The sequence below is a fragment of the Macaca mulatta genome, chromosome 3 (genome assembly GCF_049350105.2).
Source record: "Macaca mulatta isolate MMU2019108-1 chromosome 3, T2T-MMU8v2.0, whole genome shotgun sequence".
In the NCBI taxonomy this organism is placed as follows: domain Eukaryota; kingdom Metazoa; phylum Chordata; class Mammalia; order Primates; family Cercopithecidae; genus Macaca; species Macaca mulatta.
This window is the reverse complement of record NC_133408.1, coordinates 12,973,702-12,998,708: the sequence shown is the minus strand read 5'-3', so window position 1 is coordinate 12,998,708 and position 25,007 is coordinate 12,973,702. Positions and strand designations below refer to the sequence as shown.

General features: G+C 45.6%; 1 protein-coding gene across 1 annotated transcript; it reads right to left on the bottom strand.

The window, feature by feature from the left end:
• Positions 1–14,180: 14,180 nt before the first annotated feature.
• On the bottom strand, positions 14,181–23,756 carry SMIM34 (small integral membrane protein 34). Its single transcript, XM_015132927.3, has 2 exons — positions 23,322–23,756; positions 14,181–19,235 (listed from the first exon to the last, which is right to left on the bottom strand). The coding sequence occupies exons 1-2, from the start codon at positions 23,326–23,328 to the stop codon at positions 18,823–18,825; spliced, it is 420 nt and encodes a 139-aa protein (XP_014988413.2). The 5' UTR covers positions 23,329–23,756; the 3' UTR covers positions 14,181–18,822.
• Positions 23,757–25,007: the final 1,251 nt, after the last annotated feature.

The following is a 25,007-nucleotide window of genomic DNA, read 5'->3' as shown; positions in this document are numbered from 1 at the left end:
GCAGCAACATGGACAGAACTGGATGCCATTATTCTAAGTGAAATAATTCAGAAACAGAAAGTTAGATACCACATGTTCTCACTTTTAAGTGGGAGCTAAATAATGTGTACACATGGGGACAGAATGTAAAATAATAGACTTTGAAAGGGCGGTTGAGGCAGGAGGACCATTTGAGGCCAGGAATTTGAGACAAGCCTGGCCAACATGGTGAAACTCCTTCTCTACTAAAAATGCAAACAAATTAGCCGGACATGGTGGCTGACACCTGTAATGTCAGCAGTTTGGGAGGCCAAAGTGGGTGGATCACTTGAGGTCAGGAGTTCGAGACCAGCCTGGCCAACATGGTGAAACCCCATCTCTACTAAAAATACAAAAAAATTAACTGGGCATGGTGGTGCATGCCTGTAATCCCAGCTACTTGGGAGGGTGAGGCACGAGAATCATGACCTGAGATTGCACCGCTGCACTCCAGCCTGGGTAACAGAGCAAGACTCTGTCAACAAAAAAAAAAAAAAAAAAGGAGGAGGAGGGCGAGGGATGAGAAATTACTTAATGGGTACAATGTACACTACTACACTCAAAGCCCAGACATCACCAGTGAGCAACCAATCCATTTGACAAAACTACACACCTGCACTTGTACACATTAAATTTATACAAAAACAAAAAACAAAGGCAAATCAAAAAGGAAAATGAAACAAAGTGATCTCTAAACAACACAAACAGTAACTGATGAACCTAGCTGCGTATCGTGTGGGTTCCAAAATCACACAGAGACGAATTGCTTTCGAATGACCCTACAACACAGTATTTTGATCATATATTCTCCAGTAGGGTATAAGCTAAGGACAAAGAAAAACACATGAAATCTTAGATGGTACCCGGTAGTTTTATTGTTAATAATGATGCTGGTGTTATTATTTTGAAACTCATGTCCATTTCTCAGCTACCACTTGATACTAATTTTTTTTTTTTTTTTTTTTTGAGATGGAATTTTGCTCTGTCACCCAGGCTGGAGTGCAGTGGCATGTTCTCAGCTCACTGCAACCTCTACCTCCTGGGTTCAAGCGATTCTTCTGCTTCAGCCTCCCAAGTAGCTGGGATTACAGGCGTGCGCCACCACACCTGGCTAATTTTTGTGTTTTTAGTAGAGATGGGGTTTCGTCATGTTGGCCAGGCAGGTCTCAAACTTCTGACTTTAGGTGATCCGCCTGCCTCAGCCTTCCAAAGTGCTGGGATTACAGGCGCAAGCCACTGCATCCGGCCAGTGATTTTTAACCTTTATCAATCTGATAGACAAAAAGATCATTTCATTGTTTTAACTTCGTTAATTATTAGTAAATCTGGCAATATATTAGGAAAACAATGACAAGAATAATTTGATACAAAATGCACAAAATCAGACGTCCTCGAAGATCATTTTAGAGGCAGCATGAAGTGGGGGCAGCGCTGGCGGTGGGGGCTGGGTGTGGAGAAAACCAGCCAAAGGAGGACTCATGGGATCCTGGAGCTTTTGACTGGGGTTCACTTGGAGCCCAGACTCAGGCCGGTTCTGACAGGAGCACCTGCCAGGCCTCAGCTTAGGGGCACAAGGTGGGACACATGGACTGGGTGTGTGGTCCCAGAGCCTAAGAGGCACCAACAGGGGGTTCTCTGCAGAGACTAGCGTCTGGCCAGGAACTGCTTTTGCACAAGGAGCCAGAAGTAGTTTGCCCCAGTAAGTGGGGGCCTGGACTCACACAAAGCATTGCACCACGGATGGCCAGAGAAACTCAGAGAACCTTCCTGTGCTTGTTAACATACTCTCTCACTTCCTCTGTAGCCTCCACCAAGCCAAGCAGTCAGCTCCTAGGACTCCCCTCCCTCCACCTGAGGCTGCTTCTCCTCCCTTCCTCAGGAATCTCCAGCCTCCTGGGGTTTCCCCTCCCCGCTGCCAGCTCCAGCAGGGGCTGTCAACGGCCTGGGAGAGAGAAGTGGGCTTCCTGGGGCCACCTCCCCGACTTTGGAGTGTTCAGAAGGTGATGGAGTGACCACCAGGGGGCAGTGTGGACAGGTCTCCATAGGACTGGTCAGGCAGACTCCTTTGCAGAGACCTCGCAGGACAGGAGCCCTCCACACACCTTTCCCACGGGAGCTTCTCCCTCCACCCCGAGTCACTACTATCTGCTTTCCTAGAAGGCACTTCTTTACTTTTAATTCTTCTCCACTCTCCAGGTACCTGATATTCTCACATGGGGCACTGTAATTTGTTTAATTCATTTAAATTGATTTCATGTAATTGGGAGATCAAGATTGTTCAGTTGCAAGACAAAGTCTTAACTTGAACTCTCAGGACAGGGGTGGGTCCCTCAACTCAATGCGTGAGTGTTGCTGCAGGGCTGTTGGGCCATTTTCCACCTGCCATAGATCATATTCTTCATCCAAGAAGAGGGAATATTTAGAAACTGGCAGTACAAAAACAAAGCAAAACAAACAAACAAAAGAAAACCAAAACAACAAAAAACACCAAATCACCAAAAACAAACAACAACAAAAAAAGAAACAAACAAACAAAAAAAGCCCAGAGAAGTTGCTACTGTAAATAGATGTGTGTATACATGTGGCTGGTATGAACCTTATCCACAAATTCAGTTTTGTGGGAAACATCACATTTATTTATTTAAATCAAGTCATATTGGACTCGGGCATGGTTGGAGGTTCTTACCCCACCCCACTTCCCAAGGCCAGCGCACAGGCAGGGCCTTGAGGTCACCCTTGGGTCTAAGTGCCCAGACCCAAGCCTTTGTGGTCCCATCATGTGGGCACTGGCATCTTTGCTGAGGTTAAGAATTTCAAAGCCGGGATCCAGCCCATTTAGGTAAACCCGAAGTCACTCTCCCAGGTGGCCCAGTCATCTTCATGAGAACAAGAGCCATGAGCCTCAGTTCCCTGCCTCAAGAGCCTCCGTTTAACCCTAGGCTTGTGGACAACTCTGCCTCCTCTTCTCTCCCCTCAGTGTCACGGTCCCTGTCCCATCCCTCTCTTGAACAAGTACCACAACCTCCCCACCACACACAGGGAAAGGGCCAGCCCTCAGGTTTTTGGCCTGGCATCTTGAATCTCCTCCCAGGCAACAGGCCACAGAGGGCCTGACATTCTCCTGTGAAAAGCTGGGCGGAAGGGAAACACAGAGAACAAACCCACAGAGAACAAACCCGCAGACAACAGATCCACAAAGAAGAAATCCACAGAAAACAAACCCACAGACTACAAACCCACAGAGACCAAAGAAAAGACACATAGACAACAAACTCACAGACAACAAATCCTTAGAGAAAAACCCACAGACAACAAACCCACAGACAACAAACCCGCAGACAACAAACCCACAGAGAACAAACCTATAGACAACAAACCCACAGACAACAAACCCACAGACAACAAACCCATAGACAACAAACCCACAAACAACAAACCCGCAGACAACAAACCCACAGACAACAAACCCACAGAGAACAAACCCACAGACAACAAACCCACAGACAACAAACCCGCAGACAACAAACCCACAGAGAACAAACCCACAGAGAACAAACCCGCAGAGAACAAACCTATAGACAACAAACCCACAGACAACAAACCCGCAGACAACAAACCCACAGAGAACAAACCCACAGAGAACAAACCCACAGAGAAGAAACCCACAGAGAACAAACCCGCAGAGAACAAACCCACAGAGAACAATCCCACAGACTACAAGCCCACAGACAACAAACCCACAGACAACAAACCCACAGAGAACAAACCCACAGAGAAGAAACCCACAGACTACAAGCCCACAGACAATAAGCCCGCAGAGAACAAACCCACAGAGAATAAACCCACAGAGAACAATCTCACGGACTACAAGCCCACAGACAACAAACCCACAGACTACCAGCCCACAGACAATAAGCTCGCAGAGAACAAACCCACAGAGAATAAACCCACAGAGAACAATCTCACAGACAATAAGCCCGCAGAGAACAAACCCACAGAGAACAATCTCACAGACAACAAACCCACAGACAACAAACCCACAGACAACAAACCCATAGACAACAAACCCACAAACAACAAACCCGCAGACAACAAACCCACAGACAACAAACCCACAGAGAACAAACCCACAGACAACAAACCCACAGACAACAAACCCACAGACAACAAACCCGCAGACAACAAACCCACAGAGAACAAACCCACAGAGGACAAACCCGCAGAGAACAAACCTATAGAAAACAAACCCACAGACAACAAACCCGCAGACAACAAACCCACAGAGAACAAACCCACAGAGAACAAACCCACAGAGAAGAAACCCACAGAGAACAAACCCGCAGAGAACAAACCCACAGAGAACAATCCCACAGACTACAAGCCCACAGACAACAAACCCACAGACAACAAACCCACAGAGAACAAACCCACAGAGAAGAAACCCACAGACTACAAGCCCACAGACAATAAGCCCGCAGAGAACAAACCCACAGAGAATAAACCCACAGAGAACAATCTCACGGACTACAAGCCCACAGACAACAAACCCACAGACTACCAGCCCACAGACAATAAGCTCGCAGAGAACAAACCCACAGAGAATAAACCCACAGAGAACAATCTCACAGACAATAAGCCCGCAGAGAACAAACCCACAGAGAACAATCTCACAGACAACAAACCCACAGACAACAAACCCACAGAGAACAAGCCCACAGAGAACAAACCCACAGACTACAAGCCCACAGAGAACAAGCCCACAGAGAACAAACCCGCAGACAACAAACCCGCAGACAACAAACCCACAGAGAACAAACCCGCAGACAACAAACCCACAGAGAACAAACCCACAGAGAACAAACCCACAGACTACAAGCCCACAGAGAACAAATTTATAGATAACACACCCACAGACAACAAACCCACAGAGAACAAACCTATAGATAACACACCCACAGACAACAAACCCACAGAGAACAAACCTATAGATAACACACCCACAGACAACAAACCCACAGAGAACAAACCTATAGATAACACACCCACAGACAACAAACCCACAGAGAACAAACCTATAGATAACAAACCCACAGACAACAAACCCACAGAGAACAAACCTATAGACAACAGACCCACAGACAACAAACCCGCAGAGAACAAGCCCACAGGCAACCAGCCAAATTATGCCTGCTGTGCATCTCAGCAGACGATGCTGCCACCGTCTGTGTATGAGTATGTGTGTGTCAGACTTTCCCATAGTCTCCAAACTTGGTTTCAGAATAATGCTACCAGTGAAATGAGCCAGCCACATGAGGTCACAAAGCCCCCACTCTGTTCAGCACCTGGGGTAAGTAAGAATATTTTGGAGCACCTAGTGTGGGGAGTAGCCCTGACCCCTTTACATGTCATGTCTTAGTTCATTCTTGTTGCCGTCCTTGGAATTGAGACCAACATCATCTCCCCATTTGCCAGACAAGCTGCTCGGGAGGAGAGGGCCACAGCCCCTTATCTCCTCACCAAACAGGAGAAGATCCCCAGTTGCTTTTTTTCCTATGAAAGAGATTCTTTTAAAAACATTTTTTTCATGGAAAAAAAAAAAATCTGGAAAAAAAAAAAGAATGAAACCAACCCAATAATCCCATAGACAGTTTTTGTTTTTGTTTTGGATATTGACCCTTCTGGTCTTAAAGCTTGAAACTTAAATTTGTTTTATCTGAGTTCCTTCCTCAGGAAAGGAGCCCAAGTCCTCTCAAAAAGTATCAGAGAACTGACACTCACCAGATCATCTTGTCTAGACAATGAGCTGTCGGGCCCTGCATTCATCATGACTGCTTCCTTACCCCTCCCGAGTTCCTGTTACATCTCTACCCTGCTATATAAACTCCTAATTTTAGTCGGTCCAGAAGATGGATTTGAGACTGAGCTCCATCTCCTGGGCAGCATCACTCAATTAAAACCTTCTTCCCTGGCAATATTTATTGTCTCAGTGATTGGCTTGTTTTCTTTTCTTTTCTTTTTTTTTCTTTCTTTCTTTCTCTTTCTTTCTTTCGTTCTTTCTTTCTTTCTCTCTCTCTGTCTCTCTCTCTCTTTCTTTCTTTCTTTTTTTTTTAGATAGAGTCTCACTCTGTCACCCAGGCTGGAGCACAGTGGCTCTATCTTGGCTCACTGCAACCTCTGCCTCCCAGATTCAAGCACTTCTCCTGCCTTAGCCTCCTGAGTAGCTGGGATTATAGGCACCTGCCACCACAGCTGGCTAATTTTTTTTTTTTTTTAATAGAGATGGGGTTTCACCATATTGGCCAGGCTGGTCTCAAACTCCTGACCTCAAGTGATCCACCTGCCTTGGCCTCCCAAAGCGGTGGGATTACAGACGTGAGCCACCACACTAGGCCTCCCAGTGATTGACTTTCTGTGCAGCGAGCAGCAAGACTTAGACCAAACCCCTGGTGTTTCAGTAACACTTTATGGAACTAAGGAGACCTGACCAGGACCAAGGGGTCTTCTTCAGCTTTCTTGACCTCTCTCCAGGCCTCCTTTTCCTCACATGGAAAATGAGAGAACTGGACCAGGCAAAGGCTGAGGTTCATTCGCCCTAACGTCTGGCCTTTCTCTTTCTTGTGAAACTAGAAAGGTGTGTGATTGTGCATGTAAGCACGTGTGTGTGGAGTGTGCATAGGTGTGGCAAAGTATGTGTGTGCCTGTGTGTATGTGGGGTGTATTACCCATGGGAGCGTGTGTATGTGTGTGGGAGGTTGTGTGTATGAATGTGTGTGTTTGTTTTTTGAGACGGAGTCTCGCTCTGTCACCCAGGCTGGAGTACAGTGGCACGATCTGGGCTCACTGTAACCTCCACCTCCCGGGTTCAAGCGATTCTCCTGCCTCAGTCCTCTAAGTCACTGATATTACAGGCACCCACCACACCTGGCTAATTTTTTGTATTTTGAGTGGAGACGGGGTTTCACCATATTGGCCAGGCTGGTCTTGAACTCCTGACCTCAGGTGATCCACCTGCCTCGACCTCTCAAAGTGCTGGGATGAGAGGCGTGAGCCATCATGCCCAACTAAGTATGTGTGTCTGTGTGTATGCTTATGGGGATGTGCAAATGCATGTGTAAATGTGTGCATGTGTCCGTGTGAATTGTGAATATCCGGGACTTGAGCAAAACTCAGCTCCTGATGCACTTCCTGTTTCCTCAGCAGCCGAGCTCTGGTCTGGCAACGAGTGACAGCACACCCGGGCACCCCTCCCCCCGGGCACCCCTCCCACACCTACTTCCCACGGCATTCCCAGCTCCCATCACTGGGAAGGAGCTGGAATCACGAGTCAGGATAATCACCCAATTCTCTTCGACCTTCCTCAGCTCCTGGTTTGTTGAGCCAAACCCCCATCTCTGGCTTCTCCTGGGCCCTCACCTGGGAAAGAAAGAGGCAACCCCGGAGCCGGAAGCTGCTTCAGGGCTCACCCAGAACAGCAGACTCACTCAACCTGGGCCCATCCAGGCATCACCTGGGAGCTTCACGCAGCTGCTTCTGCCTGGCAGCAGCTCAATGGTTCTGACAGAATTGGCCTGGGGTGAGGCCTGGCATCCATGGGATTTTTACAAGCTTCCAGGTGATTCTATGGGGAAGCCAAGGTGAGAACCCCTGTCCTAGAACCAGGGGCTGGTGGGGAGCTGTGGGTGGAGAACATTAGTGCTCCCAGAGCCTCGGGGTTGGTTTTGAAAGGAATATAACACATTTTTTTTTTCTCACATAGACATACAGAGGAGACGTTTTAAAATAGACATATAGAGAGAGATGTTTCAATAAAGAGAGGTTTGGGTTTATATAAGTAAAAAAGATAGAAAATAGGGAATGAGATTAGGCTTCCCCTTGCTCTCAAAAAATGGTTTGAGAGTCTCGGAACTGGTTCCACTCTGTGATAGCGATGAGTACTGTTCCCCCAACTTTTGGCTGTCAGCCTTCCAGGCGCCGGTGGGATGGGACGTCCCTGCCCCTCACGGTTGAGAGGAGCCGTGGGCTTATTCTAGCCAATGAGTGGTGGACGGACGTGATGCATGCCTCTTCCAGGCTGGAGCATTTCATTGTCCAGGTGAGATACTCAGGGACTCGTCCCTCCAGCGCAGAGAATGGCAATGTTTCCCGAGGGTCTGCGGGAGCAACCTGATCTCAGAGCACAGCCCCCAGAGGACCTGCTGCACACATGTGGTGGGGGAAAGAAAGCCAGCTTTCCTTCTGTCTGTAGCCACTGAGAGTCTGGGGTGGTTGTTTTTCATGACGAAACCAGCTCACCCTGACTTATACAAAGTGTTTGAGTTATATAGATGGAGAATGAGGCTCTTGGGTGCCTCTGTTCTCACAAAGCAAGAGTCTAGCTATATCCATCTATCGAGGGAGTAGAAAAGGGGAGGTGCTGGCTTGCACACCCTAGACAGCTGTTCAAGAATCAGGACACCAGGCCTGGAGTGATACTTCGGCCACCCTTCTAGTGGAGGGTCTTGAGGCCACACAGATAGGAGGTGGCAGAGACGGGACACACATTGGTCTTCTTACTCACAGTCTGGCCTTGAGCTGTGGGCTGCGAGGACACCACGCCCCCATACGAGTAGCCTTTCCACTCCTTACCTTGAAGGCAAAGTGTTTTTTGGACAAATACCTAATGGAAACATCACATGGGGCTTGGAATCTGTTAGACCTAGCTTCCTGAACTTCTTGCTAGCTGTGTGACAATACACACATTTCTTAACCTCTCTGAGCCTCAGTCCTCTAATTATACTCCCCTCATAGAGTTTCTAAGAGCATCTGGGGCTGGCACGTGTTGACACACCCAGTATTTGATAGAGCTTGTTAAACATTGGTTATCCTCTCTCCATATTGCACCTCAAATGGTAAGCGCTGCCTGTCAGCTTCCATTTCCCCAGCAGTGCCCTGAGTCGTTCAGATGTTCATCCATCTTCCACGGAACTCAGGTTCTTTTGGAGGAAGCCACTTCAAGTCCTGCTCCAGGCTTAAGCCAGTTGGCACATTCCATGCTCTGCCCCATTGCCAGGGTTCAGGAGTGTGCTCATGACCTAAGCACCCCCACCCCCAGATACATCTCAAGATTCTTGCTTGGACTTCTAGGCACTCAGGTTCCTCTGAGAGGGAATCAAACTTACTTCTCTCCATGTCCTTTCCTCTAGGAGATGCGTCCTTCATAAAATTCTCATCAACACTGTTCAGACATGTCCCACCCCAGCAGGGGACAGCCTGGGCTCAAGCTGGGATCCCTGCTTTATTTATTTTCTGCTAATTAAACTTCCTAATATACTCCACGCTAAGTGTGCTTGCAAGGCAGGGGGTGTGGGATAAGCGGCCCTGCCTGACTGGGAGAGGGGCAGCTCCCTGCTGTACTATGTATTAATAAAGAGACACATGCATGGCAGTGCTTGTCTGGGCCTTGGTGGCAGCTTAGGACAGAAGGCACGTGACAATCAGGGTTTCAAACAACCCAGGAAGAACACTGCTTCAGGGAAGACAGCTCAGCATCTCCCTGGCAAAGAATAATGACATTGATAATACTCTCCAAAGAATTTCAGGATTTTGAACAAACAGAAAAGCAACACAGAAATTCATGTCATCAAAACGATATGGCTTTATTGGACACTTAAGGCTTTTACTGGAGGCTCAACAACATAATCCTGCTGGTTGGTTTTACTTCATTGATTTTCCACTGTGTCTAATTACATTGCTAATGCTGATGGTGGATGAGCTACAGCTCTTTTCCTGCCTGTGCTGAGCTTTATCCACCAATGTTTCAGTTCTGTGGTAAGATACTGTCCTAAGCCCCCAACATCTCATGCATGCTGTTTTTTTGTTTGTTTTGTTTTGTTTGTTGGTTTCTTTCTACAAAGAGTTCATAGCCTGTGGAAGACTCTCCTCCGTCACACACTTATGTTCCCTCCATACCAGGCCTGGGAGGAGGAGTCTAGCTTGTGGGGACTGTACATATGCTGTGGCCCATGCAGAACCTAGAGAGGCCGTGACCCCTTCTAGAAGTGATCTGCCCTGAATCCTTCCCTCCATAGGAGGCATTTATTAAATGCCAGGTTCCTGAAAGGCTCTGAGATAGGCATTCCCTCTCCTGAGCCCTCCCTTCCATTACTGCTTTCCTATTTCTGGCCAGAGGTCCCTGGCCCTTCCTCCCTGCTCCCGTGGGACCCCAGTTCACCTCCATATTTGCTCAATTGCCCTGCACTGTAGTAGTCCATTGGCACTCTGTCTTCTCCTGGAGAAATAGCTGAAGAAGTTTATAGGGTTTCCTGGGCCAGGGCTGTTGTGCAGTCACCGGGCAGCAGGAAATGACCCGTCAGGGCCTAGGAGGGCCAAGGCTGGTGGGCAGGTACAGGGGGAGCCAGCACTGCTGTCCACCACTGTGCAGCCTGGAGGCTGTTTCCCATGATCCTGCTGAGGGGACCCAAGGCACCCCAGGCCGCCCACTGCCCTGCCCCCAGCAGGCTGTCTGCGCCCCGGCTTCCCTCCATGCCTGCTTGACATGGACAGTGCACCCTCAGACCACACTTGCCCTGCCAGTGAGCCGCCAGTGAACTGGGAACTCCACAGAGCACAATGACTCACCCCAACACTGTGCTGAGAGGCTTCACCAAACTGTAGCCTGGCTTCCGCCTGCACTAAGCTGCGTCCCCAAAGGCGACCCCAGCCCTGGTTGACCCTTGGCTCAAGACTTTGCAATGCAGCCAAACCACAAAATGCACCTCGTCCAGCTCACCCTGCTAAACCATTTTCAGTAGTTCTCCTCTCACCCTTCTGGAACTTTCCATTTCCACATGGCCCCCGTGTTCCGTTTTTCATTTCCCCTCAAGTCCCTTTTTGATCCCTTGTTCTCTCTTTGAAGACCTCGGTCACCGTTTTCTCAGTTGGGATTGAGCTTGGTCGGTACTGGAATCTCTCCCGCTGCTGCAGCAGTCTGAGGGCATCAGTCTTGCTGCCTGTAACACATGTCCAGCGCTGCTTTTTCTTTGGTGAGTGTCTTAGTCAGTTTGGGCTGTTAGAACAAATGGCTTAGGCAACATACATTTCTCTCTCGCAGTTCTGGAAGCTGAAAGTCTGAGATCAAGGTGTTGGCAGATTCAGTACCCGGTGAGGACCTGCTTCCCGGTTCACGAGAAGGACACTTCGTGCTGTGTCCTCACATGGTGCAGAGAGATGGGGGGTCTCGTGTCTCTTCCTGGAAGGGCCCTGATCCCATTATGGGGGCCCTGCCATTGCCACCTCATCTAAACCTCCCGAAACCTCATCTAAATCTCACCTCCATACTATCACATTGGGGATTAAGGCTTTAACATGTGGATTTCGGGGGACAAAGGACAAAAGCATTCAGTCCATGGCACATGCCCAGTGCCCTGACTCCTGCAAGTGCCACACCACAGCCTCGCCGGGGCTCTGTCCTGGAGGGGTGTGCCATGGGCCCTGTGTGCCATGGGCCCTGTGTACCATGGGCGAGGCGCACAGCAACCTCCCGGCCACCCCATCAGTGAATGAGTTCCCGGCACCCTGGCTCTCTCTAGTCACCCATCTACCAGTCTTGTTGCTCCTGTGCACTAGAGGACCAGCTGCCTGGGGACTGTGGGCCAACTGTGGCCCCGGCCACCCGTGAACCTTCTCTCTGGCCAGTGGCTGCAATCACATCTTCTCTAAAGATGTCTGAAGCCTAGCCTTGGGGAGCCGAGTTGGTCCTTCCTTGGGTACTGAGCCCTAGGGAACCCTTGAGAGTTCTCTTTGTATCTTTATAGTTTCTTTCTCACCAAGCTTAATCATTTCTTTACAGGAAACTTCCTCTGTTCAAGTGACCGTATGGTTTCTGCCTCCAGCTTCGTTTTTGGGTGCCAAAAGAGAGGCAAGCAAGGACCACGGGGGTGCAGGGGATGGGCAGCTGGCAAGCGGGGAGACGCATGCAGCGCACTTAGTGCCTGGTACACACCAAGCCTGGATTTCATTATTTTTAAATGGGTATTGCTATTTTTAAAAGAACAGTTGCAAATATTTATTGTGTGTTTTGCAATAAGTGGGTCAAGATCAATAAGATATTGTTGATCAATTGATCAATAAGATACCTTTTATTCTTAAAAGTCATATTCTTCTGGTTCAGTGGGGAACACACTGCCGACCTGTATTTGCAGCGTTACGTGATAAGTGTTCTCCTTTTCGGGTGTGTATTAGTCTGTTCTCATGCTGTCAATAAAGACATCCTGAGACTTTTTTATAATTTATAAAGGAAAGAGGCTTAGTCGACTCACAGTTCCTCATGACTGAGGAGGCTCAGGAGACTTACAATCATGGCAGAAAAGGAAGCAAACATATCCTTCTTCGCATGATGGCAGGAAGGAGAATTGAAGAGCAAAGGGGGGAAAGCCCCTTATAAAACCATCAGATCTTGTGAGAACTCACTCACTATCACGAGAACAGCATGGAGGTAATTACCTCCCACCAGGTCCCTCCCACAACACGTGGGGATTATGAGAACTACAGTTCAAGATGAGATTTGAGTAGGGACACAGCCAAACCATACCAAGGTGCCGCCAGCAAGCACCTACCTCCACCCCTCCTTCATCCTTGTCCTCATTCTACAATGATTCGGTGAAATCTGGTCCCTGCCTCAGTTTTACAGCCTCCCCATGACTCTGATTACTTCCTGATTAGCTTAAACTAAACCTAACTAGGTTACCCCAGGAAAGCATTTCTGTTCCTGACACCCCCCATCTGCCTGTTGCTTCCACTCCACCTGTATGTGTCTGGGCACATCCCTGCGTCCCTTTGCTGGCTTCTAGCCCACTCATTTCAAGCGTTTATCCCATGAGTTTCATAAAATTGTAGAAGATCAGGGTTTGAGGCAGTGGTAGGGAAATGATACGAAATACATTTCTGGATGTATTCTGCCATCCTGCAGATCCCTAAACCACCTCTCCCTCGCCTTTCCCTCCCTCCAGAGAACAGCTTCTCCTTGTCTCCCGTGGAATAGTTCCGCCCACATTCATGGGCCCTTCCTGTACCAAAACTGTGCAGGTCTCACTTCCTGTACCAAACACTTGGCAAACAAATGTCCCGTCCTTGGAAAAATTCTGTTGAATAAAATTTTCTCTCTTTGATCCATCCAAATGTTTACAAAGTGCTACAGAAGCCCTGGAGGAACAAGCAGTTCTGCCTTAGGGATCAAGAAGATTTCACAGAGGGGGTGATATCTGAGCAACAGTGCTTTTTGTTTTTGTTTTTGTTTTTGCTTTTGAGATGGAGTCTCGCTCTGTCGCCCAGGCTGGAGTGCAGTGGCGCAATCTTGGCTCACTGCAACCTCCGCCTCTCAGGTTCAAGTGATTCTCCTGCCTCAGCCTCCTGAGTGGTTGGGATTACAGGCGCCTGCCACCATACCCAGCTAATTTTTGCATTTTTAGTAGAGACAGGGTTTCACTATGTTGGTCAGACTGGTCTCGAACTCCTGACCTCAAGTGATCTGCCCACCTTGGCCTCCCAAAGTGCTGGGATTACAGGCGTGAGCCACTGTGCCCAGCCAACAGTGCTTTTAATTGGCATTTTCTTCAAAGACTTTGATGCCCTGTAGGAGGGGGCCCATGACTCAGCCTCAGCCAATCAGATCACTCCATTCCCTGGGCCACCTACACACCTGCTCTTCCCTGATCCACTGCAATGTCCTCACCCTGAGATCTGAAACAAGAGGCAGACATGGGAGCTGAGTTGTCTTTTGGGAGAATCCTAGTGAGAAGGTTCTCCAACTGGCGCCACCAAGTGAAGGCCTCATGGCAGACTAACCCCTCCCCTTCCTGAGGCTGGGAGGAGCTGCTGTCCTTCTAATTCTGTGAGCTACCTCAGTTGCCTTCCCCAAAATCACACACACACACACACTTGCATAGGCTAGGTAGAGCTCTTTTCTGTAATTGCCAACAGAACACTAACTGTATTTGAAGAATAAGCTGGCATTCTTATGCTCTGGTAGAAATCAAGGTAATTGGTTATGAGAATCAGAGCCCACCTGTGACTCCAGGAAGAGATGCATAAATACCAAGAATTTAGTCTCTAAATTCTTTCTTTAAATCATTTTTTAGAAATGTGATGAGTATATCACACAGGAAAAATCAAATTGTAATGCAACCGAGTTGATGCAAGTTTTATTTAGGAAGTGGGTTACAATCACCTGGGGAAGCTCTAGTTACCTTGATTTGGTTTAGTACAAACCCTGGTACCGTCAACCACAGATCCCCGGAGGAAGTCATTCCTGGATGACTTCCTTATCGATTTTCAATAATTTCCATTTCAGAGGAAGGCCTTTATCTGACCTGATCCCCTAAGTCTTGAGGGGAAACTTACATAGGGACAAAGACAGTAGGTGTCTGGAATGTTGAGAATCAGTGTGCTCTGTCACTGTCTCCTTCAGGGCTGGTGGCACATGCAAATCTCTTTCCCACTCTCCGGTTGAATACTAACGCCATGGTGCCCACCCCTTCCCTATTAGTCCATGTACATGGGGTTTGTCAAGACAGTGGTTCATGGTTCTGACCCTGAGCATGTCAGATTTCAGGGGCTTTACGCAAAATATCCATACTACTTGGGACTATTTCTCATCAGTGTTGCTCACAATGGAGCCTACACACCCATAGTTCCCATCCAACACATCTCCAAGGCAGACTCTCAGACCAGCTCCCAGAAAGGGAGAGAGTTTAGATCAGGCAGCAGAGAGGTGGCCTAGGAAGTCGTCCTTGGAGCTCATGCACCTGTGTTTGGGCGCCAACAGGAAGACGGTGGCTTTTGCTCTTTGGGAGATACCTTTGGAGCCAGTCTCTGACCACATGTCTAACAGGGCAGGCATCCTTGGAGTTTCCATGGCAGTCTACTGACAGTCAGCGGTGAGGATTAAATAGTATAGAGTCTCACTGAGTGCTCTTTGAGAGGTCAAACAATGAGAAGTCCTACAAATGATCATTGAGCTACAGTAAGAAGTGTACTGAATCTGTTTTTTCCCCTATAAATATAAAAGCCTATAAATATAAAAATCTTGGTGGAAAAAAGTGATCCCAGCCTCCCACACAGCACATCACACATCTTCTCTTTTCAAATTTGACTCCAAGGCCCACTTCCTTCAGGAAATCATTTATCCAATGGTATCATTTAGGATATTTTTGGTTGTGAGGAACAAAAGCCAAGCTCCAACAGCCTTAATAAAAAGAACTCATGGGTTCACAAACTGAAAAACTCCGGTGGTAAATGAAGGCTCTGGGTACAGTTCGTACAGGCTCTGGTCTGTGTAATTTCCTCATTCTGCTCCCCTCTAGATGCTGTTTTTTTGTTTGTTTGTTTGTTTGTTTGTTTGTTTTGCCTTCAAGTTGGATTTCTTCATGGTGGCAAAATGAATCCAGCAATTCTGTCAGAGGTTTTCGAACCAGAGCGACTCCATCTTAATTAAAGGCTGTGTAAAATGAGGATGAGACCTGCTGGGCGGCATTCCAGGAGGGTAGGCATTCTTAGTCACAGGGTGAGACAGGAGGCCAGCAGGACTGGCATCACAAGATACAGGCCACAAAGACCCTGCTGATAAAACAGGATGCAATAAAGAAGTCAGCCAAAATCTTTATCAGAGGTGATAAAAGTGACCTCTGGTTGTCCTCACTGCTCATTATATGCTAACTATAATGCATTAGCGTGGTAAAAGACACTTCTACTAGTGCCATAACAGCTTACAAATGCCATGGCAATGTCCAGAAGTTACCCTATACAGTCTAAAAGGAGACCCTATATAGTCTAAAAGAACTGAGGGTTCTGAGAAATCCCTGGCCCTTTCCTGGAAAATCTATGAATAATCCACCCCTTGTTTAGCATACAATCAAGAAATAACCACAATGTACTCAGTCAAGCAGCCCCTACTGCTGCTCTGCCTATGGAGCAGCCAGTCTTTTGTTTCTTTACTTTCTTAATAAACTTGCTTTCACTTTACTTTATGGACTTGCCCTGAATTTTTTCTTGTGCAAGATTCAAGAACCCTCCCTTGGGGTCTGGATCAGGATCCCATTCCCGTAACAATTCCAGGTTCAGATCTGCTTTTAACAGCATCCAGAGCAAGAGAAAGCCTTTTTGTTCCAGAATTCCGCATTAAAGTTCTTCTGGTCATTCTTATTGGGTTGTGTCGCTTAGGTCAGGTGTCCATCCTGGTCCCAAGCAATGAGGCCAGGATATGGGATGCAATGACTGGATCATCTAGGCCTCTTATTCTCACTTCTTAAAACACTTATTCTTATTATTTTTAAAAAATTATTTTCAGTCAGCTTTCTCATGTTGAAACTTATTCCAATTCTTGAACTGGGGGTAGTTTCAACTTCCCTAGAGCTGTATGGGTCCTCAAATGAAAATTCGGGGCAGCTGGATTAGAGGAGGGGGAAATGCATGCTGCAGGGCCAACCAACAAGGGGGGATTGTGCCAATTCACTCTTCCTATCCTCAGATTCACCTAAGTTCTGGCCATTCAGCCCGATTTGAATGCATTCTGCATTCCTATGACTATGGATTACATTTTTGTCCTTGTGTCTCCTGTTTTGCCCTGCCCTGTAAGCATCTCAAACATATGCATAAAGACTATATAAACTATATAAATAAACTAATGCTTCTGTTTTCAACCTGTAGGATGATGACAATGGTGACAACGACAATGATGATGGTAATGATGTGGAAAATGTGAAAAGAAAAAGAAATACTTGGAAATATATCTCACCCTCCATAAACAAAGCTCGGAGTTTAATTCCGACCATGATGAGTTCATGGGGTGAACTGCAGACCACTGTCTGTGGACAGGAAAAAGATATTTCATCTCTAGCCCCAGGGACATCTCCAGAAGCTGAACTAGATGAACTTTATATAAATTGGTACAAAATATAATTTTCTCTTTGCCTGCTGAAAGCCACTTGTAGAAATTCTGTTAATCAGAATCTCCCTAAGTTAATCAGTCATCTAGACAAGATCTTATTTCTTTTTTAGACAAAGAAAAGTATTTAAGTAACAAGTATTTGTAAAACATTTGAGTGAAGCATATGGTATGTAATGTAAGGAAATCTAAGAATGTCCACATGGGAAATCTCATGGATTCAATTGATAGCACAGGTCATCAACTGACATGCAGATGGAATTCTCTTGTAGAACAAAACAACACAGCCATTGCTTAGAGACTAATTGTCAATGAGTTAGTCATTTCCTGTTTCAGAATAGCATCATGACCACCACCTTCAATGCCAACATCAATCACCATTATCAACATCATAACCACCACCAATAACATCACCAACACCAACACCGCCATCAACATAAACCATCGCCACCACCAAAACCATTGGCATCGCCTAGCACCACCAGTCACCACCATCACCACTCACCACAACAAGGTTTATATTTACATACTTGTTTTACTTTTCAAAATTCATTCACATGCATGGTTTCATTAGATCTCATCTACTTGGTAAGGTTGGCAGATCTGACATCATTAGCCTCATTTTATCTGTACGGAAACTGAGTTCTAGAGAAGCGAAGTGATGCGTGAAAGGACACTGAAGTGGTTGATAATCAAACTCAGACTAGAGTTTGGTTCTTCTGACTCCAAAATTAATGCTTTTTTTCTTTAAAAAAATTATTATTATTATTATTATTTGAGACAGGGTCTCACTCTGTCACCCAAGCTCGAGTGCAGTGGCATGATCACAGCTTACTGCAACCTCAACTTCCCAAGTTCAAGCAATCCTCCCACCTCAGTCTCTCAAGTACCTGGGACCACAGGCACATGCCCGGGTGCGGTGGATCATGCCTGTCATCCCAGCACTTTGGGAGGCCAAGACGGGTGGATCACAAGGTCAGGAGATCAAGACCAGAGTGGCCAAAATGGTGAAACCTCGTCTCTACTAAAAATACAAAACAATTAGCCAGGCGTGGTGGCACATGCCTGTAGTCCCAGCTACTCAGGAGGCTGAGGTAGGAGAATTGCTTGAATCCAGGAGGCAGAGGTTGCAGTGAGCTGAGATTGTGCCTTTGCACTCCAGCCTGGCAACAAGAGCAAAACTCCGTCTCAAAAAAACAGGGTCTGTCTAGGTTGCCCAGGCTGCACTCAATCTTCTAGGCTCAAGGGATCCTACTGCCTCAGGGTCCCTAAACACTGGGATTACAGGCATGAGCCACTACACCCAGCTCCAGTGCTTTTTTTTTTGACGTACCTAATTCTTTCAATGAAAATGAAGAATTTCCAACTTCTGACATTAACAACTTTGGTCCTATATTCAAGCCAGAGTCTTTCAAATAAAATAGCCTTTTAAAACCATCTGTCCCCAAACCCTAGATGTTCCAAGTGAGGAACTAGCTGCTCAGTTTATGTGACGCCCCAGAAGTTGAATTTTAACCCAGGACATTCGACTCCAAATTCACTCTTCTTTCCATGACAAGGAGCCACCTCTTTGTATGACCCCAGGAGTCTCCGGATTCCTCCGAGAACAGTGGAACAGTGCCCTTCCCCAGAGCACGGGCTTTGCCAGTGAAGATTGAATTTGGCTAGAAACCGCTGCCCTGCTCTCTCTTCTCGAAGCACCTGGAAGCCTGAGGAGGAACTGGGTGGCTGGCTCTGGTCACAAACTAGCAGCCAGATCCACCCGCAACCCCACTGCTGGTCAGCGATGCACCCGCAGCCCCACTCAAGGGCTCCAAGTAAAACCAAAGCTGCTCCCCTCCAAGAAGTCTGGGGCCATCCTGGGGAAGGCCTCCTGGCCTTGACTCTCAGGGATTCTCTGGGGTTGCGGTTTGGGGCCCGCTGCTCCCGCCCTTTGCCCCCAGGTGGGCCTGGCAGGGCTGCAGCACAGCTCTGTTGCTAATGGTCAGTGAGGAACACTTGGCGACCTTGCCCTGGAGTCCTTTCATTTTGAGTTCAGAGGTCAGATTTGAGTAATAAACATCTTCTAAGGACTTGTCATTCTTTCTGAGAATGTTGCTGGCCAGCCGGAAGACGAAAATCACCGCGTAGATGCCGATGATGGTGAGGATATACCAGGCGGCACTAGTTCCATCTGGCACCTTCAGAGCCCTGGTGGAGTTGGTGTCATTCCTCCCCTTCGTGTGGTCATCCAGTAGGAGCCTCAGGAGGGTGCTGGCCTGGGTCTGGTTGGAGGCTTCATGGGGAGTCCACTTGGCCCCTGAGAAACAGAGAGGACCAGATGAGACCCAGCGTCCTGGGCTGAGGGCTGCCTGGCCACACCAAGGAGAATGGAGCCCTGGTGTCCATGAAAATGTGGCACTGCTCAAGAGGCCTTCTCTGAGGCACGAGCAGGAGTGTAACGACAGGTATGTCAATATATTTTTAAAAATCAAAGGAGTCCAAAACACTATGTTTTTGTTGTTGTTGTTGTTGTTTTGTTGTTTATTTTGCTTTTTGTTTTTTGCTAGAGAGACAGAGTCTCGCTCTGTCACTCAGGCTGGAGTGCAGTGGCATGATCACAACTCACTACAGCCTCGAACTCCTGGGCTCAATCGATCCTCCCACCTCAGCCTCACAAATAGCTGGAACTATAGACATGCAGCACCATGCCAGGCTATTTTTTTATTTTTTCTCTTTTTTTTGTTTTTTGTAGAGATGGGGTCTCACCATGTTGACCAGGCTGGTTTTGAATTCCTGGTCTCAAGAGCTCTTCTCACCTTAGCCTCCCAAGCACTGGGATTACAGGCATGAGCCACTGTGCCCAGAAAAACACTGAGTTCTTGAATAGGAGACACAACATCATAAAGATGTCAGTTATCCCCCAAATAATTTATATCACAAACATAATTGCAATGCAAACAACAACAGGATTTATTTGTGAAATCAATGCACTATTCATTTAGAAAAATCAACTGTTGGCTGGGCATGATGTCTCATGCCTGTAATCCCAGCACTTTGGGAGGCTAAGGTGGGAAGATTGCTTGAGCCCAGGAGGTTGAGACCAGCCTGGCCAACATGACAAGACCCTGTTTCTACAAGAAATTAAAAAAATTAGCCATGTGTGGTATGCAGGCCTGTGGTCCCAACTACTCAGGAGGCTGAGGCCGGAGGATCACTTGAGCTCAGGAGGTTGAGGCTGCAGTGAGCTGTGTTCACACCGTTACATTCCAGCGTGGGACCCCATTAAAAAAAAAACCAAAAAAACAGAAAACAGAAAAAGAAAGAAAGAAAAAGAAAAAGAAAAATCAACTGTCAAGGCTAATTAGAAAAAAAAATCTGAATAAAAAGAATGATTAATGAATTAGCCTAGCCACAAATTTTAAATCAGCCAGCCAGCAAAACTAATTTACATTTTTTTCAATGAATTAATGCTTTATATGCACACAGCCCAGCTGGGACTTGCTGGGCTTTGCAGAGTGTGTGGGTTGGGTGTTCTTCAGAACCAGGTACAACTCTCCCTATAAAACTACAACAGCACTGGGCACGGTGGCTCACACCTGTAATCCCAGCACTTTGGGAGGTTGAGGCAGGCAGATCACCTGAGGTCAGGAGTTCGAGACCATCCTGGCCAAAATGGTGAAATTCCGTCTCTACTAAAAATACAAAAATTAACCGGGCGTGGTGGCACATGCCTGTAGTTCCAACTACTAGGGAGGTTGAGGCAGGAGAATCGCTTGAATCCAGGAGGCAGAGGTTGCAGTGAGCCAAGATTGGGCCACTGCACTCCAGCCTGGGCAACTGAGCAAGACTCCGTCTTAAAAAATAAAAAATGAATAAAATAAAACTACGACAGCTAAAATAGTGTGATGCCGAAAACACAGGCAAGCAGACCAATGAAACAGAGTAAAAACAGCATCAATAGCTAGGAATTAGAATTTGACAGCTAGCTAATAAAGGAGCATTTCTGATCGGTGGGAAAAGATGGATTATTCAATATGTAGCATTGGGGAAAGTAGCATTAGATCCACATCTCTTCACCACATGACCAGATAAATCGGTCCAAATTAAAAAAAAACAGCCCAGATAAACCAAATATTTTAACATAAAAAGTGAAACAATTCATAGTACTAGAGTACAGCATGGCAGATTTTTTCTTTATCGTCTCAGAGTGGCATATTCTTTTAAGCATAACAAAAATTCAGAAGAAAAAAAGAAGAACTATAAATCAAATAAAACAACATAAAAAAAATTTAAGCTATTTCATACCATAAAACCAAGAGGCAGATGACAGAGTGCAATTTATATTACTGATTTTCTAAATAGCCTTCAGTTCTGTAAGAAAAAGTTTAAAACTGCGGTAGAAAAATGTGCAAAAGATATGGACAAATAGTTCATAGGTAAAAAATGAACATTCAACATAAGAAGAGCTTCTCAATATCACTCATGTAAGAAAAATGCAAATAAAGATAATAACTAGAAATCATTTTGTCACCTATTGGATTTGCAAATTCATGATGTTTCAGAATAAACTAACAAAAAAAAACTGGCTTTTTTTGTTCTTTTGTCCAGCTTAGAAGAAAGGTGTCTAAATTGGGAGCAAAGGTGGCAATGACGTGGACTTGACTCCAAAAGAAAAAACCTTGTACAAGAAAAGAAACAAGTGCCTCTGCATTTCAGGGGGTCAGGATTGGCATTTTAAAAATGTCAACAAATAAATGTTCACATCCACACTTGACATTTTTTCCAAGGAGAATTTTAATTGTATAATTGCTGGTAAATTCATACAACCAATATGGAGGGCACACGGACAAGATCTATGAGCATTACAAACGCACTTACCTTTGACCCAGCAATTCTATCTCTAGGAATCTATCCTAAAGATGCTCCAGAACATCTAGAAACAGTATATGCTGCAGGTTAGTCATCGCAGTCCTGCTTGTGATGACGAATGCTTGGGAGCAGCTTGAATAGCACCAACTGAGAAATGGCGAAATGCATTTGGAACCTTCATGCAGTGGAATACTATGCAGTCATAAAAAATAATAAGGAGTTTTTATGGTACTGAATGTTAATAAGTGAAAAAATAATCTAATGGTGATATGCTATGCAACACCACTTGTAAAAAAGGGGGAGGTTATATGTCATTTGCTTGTAGTTTTTGTATGTATAGAACATCTCTGGAAGAATGCATAAGAAATTAGTATCGTCAATTGCCTCTTGGCGAGAGACCTGGGGGAAGAAGATATATTTTTCACGGTATGCCCTTTTGTACACTTAGTACTGTGTGTACTTATTTTTGAAAAGAAAGAGTGTACAAGTTGGTACTTTTCTGGTCTCCCTGGTGAAGTGCCCCTGGGTAAAGACATTGTGTGCCCTTGTAAGACCAGAAGATTAAGATCTCAATTGCTGTTTAATTCAAAACTGTTTTCTCTACTTGGAGAGTCAGTGGAGAAAATGAAACAATGAAAACTAGAGATGTAGGGTGCAATCCTGTGAGACGTTTCCCAGTGGGGCTTTACTGGCTCAAACCCCCATTTCTTGCTCTGTATGAACACAAATGTATTTTAAAACACGTCATAGGATCAATCTCGTAGGCCACTGGGTAGACCAAAGGTGCTCCAAAACGCTTCCCATTTGATAGCTGTATGTTTGTTGCTAATTCATTTTGCTAATGCAAGACTCAGAGAGGCCAGTATTTTTTATTATAGTTAATTTCCAGAATGAGTGACTAGGCTTATTACTGTTAGACGAAGGAATAAACTATTTAAAAATTACTTTTCAAACTACACGTGACAAAGCCCAGGACAAATGAACAGATTTAATTACATAAAATTAGTCACTCACAAGAAACACCACCACAAGAATAAATTTTACGCCATTGTTTGGTGGAACGGTTTGAGACATTAAAGTAAGGAAGGTGAAAAATTCCCGTAATTATTACAACAAACAGCAAATCAACCCAACAAGAACACAGTATTCTTATATTAGGGCAAGAGAACTTATTGAAACTCAGAACACATGTACAACCTCATAGAACTTTCTGGAAATTGTCATAGAACGATGCCATATATTCAAATACAAGTAAAATATTCCCAACTAAGGACGACATATAGAACATTAAATTATTTAAAAACCAGTCCATTTTCTACATGAAAGAAACTCACTATATTAATTATTGCAATACATTACATTTTACCTTTTTTACAAAGGTAAAAGTAAGTTAGGTTGTATCTTAATGGACAAACATATCCTGTAGAAGAGAGAAACTTTTTCCTCCATATCATTTGGTACTTGTAATTTAATGATGTTAAATATGTAAGTAAATCTCAAACTGCCCAACCTTGCATTGTAGCTGAGTACTCACATTCCATGGGATGGTCTTGTCCTTGACTCTTGGAGGGGCAAGTTCAAGCGGTTGCCATGCACAGAAGGGGAAGATGATGAAAGGAGAACTCCTCCTAGGGAGGGATCAGTCCTACCGCAGTTGGGCTGCACTGAGTTTCCAGAGCAGGAAGTAATATGATCTTCCAACAATCTCAGGGCAGCACCACACAGAAATTTAGTAAGTGGATGACTTTGCTCTCATGCAATTAATCAGAAGATCCGATTTGCTGTGTCTTCTGTTGCATCAGAACAGAAAGCACTTCCCAGCTTTGACTTGTTAAGAAGTTCTAAATCAAAACAATTTTTTAAAACATGCCGGTATTAAGGAATCTCCAGCTCTCCCAGGTCCCATCATGAGCTCAGGTGGCCAGAAGCTCTCCCTGAGGCTGGCTTTCAGCTTAGAGCTTGGATGGCTATTGAATTCCCCTGCGTTCTGCACCTGTTGCAGGTGTGGTAGATGGCCAGGTGTGGCAGAGATCTGTCATCATAGGGCCAGGAAACTCCATGGTCAAGAGTCACCAGCTTCCTCTGGACAGTCTCCCAGATGAGGAAACCCAGACAGGAAGGGAGTGACACCCCCAGGGTGACACACCTGAGGGGCCTCGGGCTTTCCCGGCTTTCCCTGAGGGGTCAGTGGGCAGTGGGCTCCCGCGCCAGGTGGTGAGAAACGGCTCTTCTCTTTCCCAGAGTCACAGACTGCATTGGAGTTGAGGTAGGCTTAACTGGAAGGTGCTAGGTTAAGTGTCTGGGGGTAAAGTTTCCCTAGGAACAGGGAAGGAAAAGTTGGAAGACTGGCAAGTTCAATCATCCAGCCATTGTTTCCAGCTCCATTTCTTCCTAATCCTCACTCTAGGAGTCCAACCTGCCACATTTGTGATGGTTGGTTTTTAAGATACAATTTGATGAAATTTCCATCAATGGGGTACTGGGTAAGTAAGTTATAAAATAAGCCATATGATCCAGCAATTCCACTCCTGGGTATCTTCCCAGGAGAAATAAAAACATAAGTTCACACAAAAATTTGAACCCACATGTTCAAAGCAGCATTATCTGTAATAGCAAAAAATGGAAACAACCCAAAAGTCCATCAACTGATGAATGAATAAATAAAATGTTGTTTATCCATACAACGGAATGTTATTCAGCAATAAACAGGAATGAAGTACTGATATATGCTATAACATGGATGAACCTTGCAAACATTGTGCTAAATAAAAGAAGTCAGTCACAAAGGATTATATATTGTAGGATTTCATTTATATGAAATGCCAAGAATAGGCAAATTTACAAAGAGAGAAAGTAGGTTAGTGGCTGACTAGCGGGAGGGATTGGGGGTGATAACTAAGGGTATATAGCATTTTTGGAGGGGTAATAAAACTATTCTAAAATTGTGGTGCTGGCTGTACACAATCTGTGAATATACAAAGAAATTGAATGTATACTTTAAATGGATGTATTTCATGGTATATGAATTATATTTCAATAAAACTGTTAAAAATAATAATATACATATACGATGGAGTATTACACAGCTGTGAAAAAGAATGAGGAAGTTATTTATGTACTGATGTATAAAGCTCTCTAAGGTGTGTTGTTAAATGAAAAAGGTAAAGAAGAGATCATATTATCATGTATCAAAAAATTGAGAGGAAGCATACACACACAC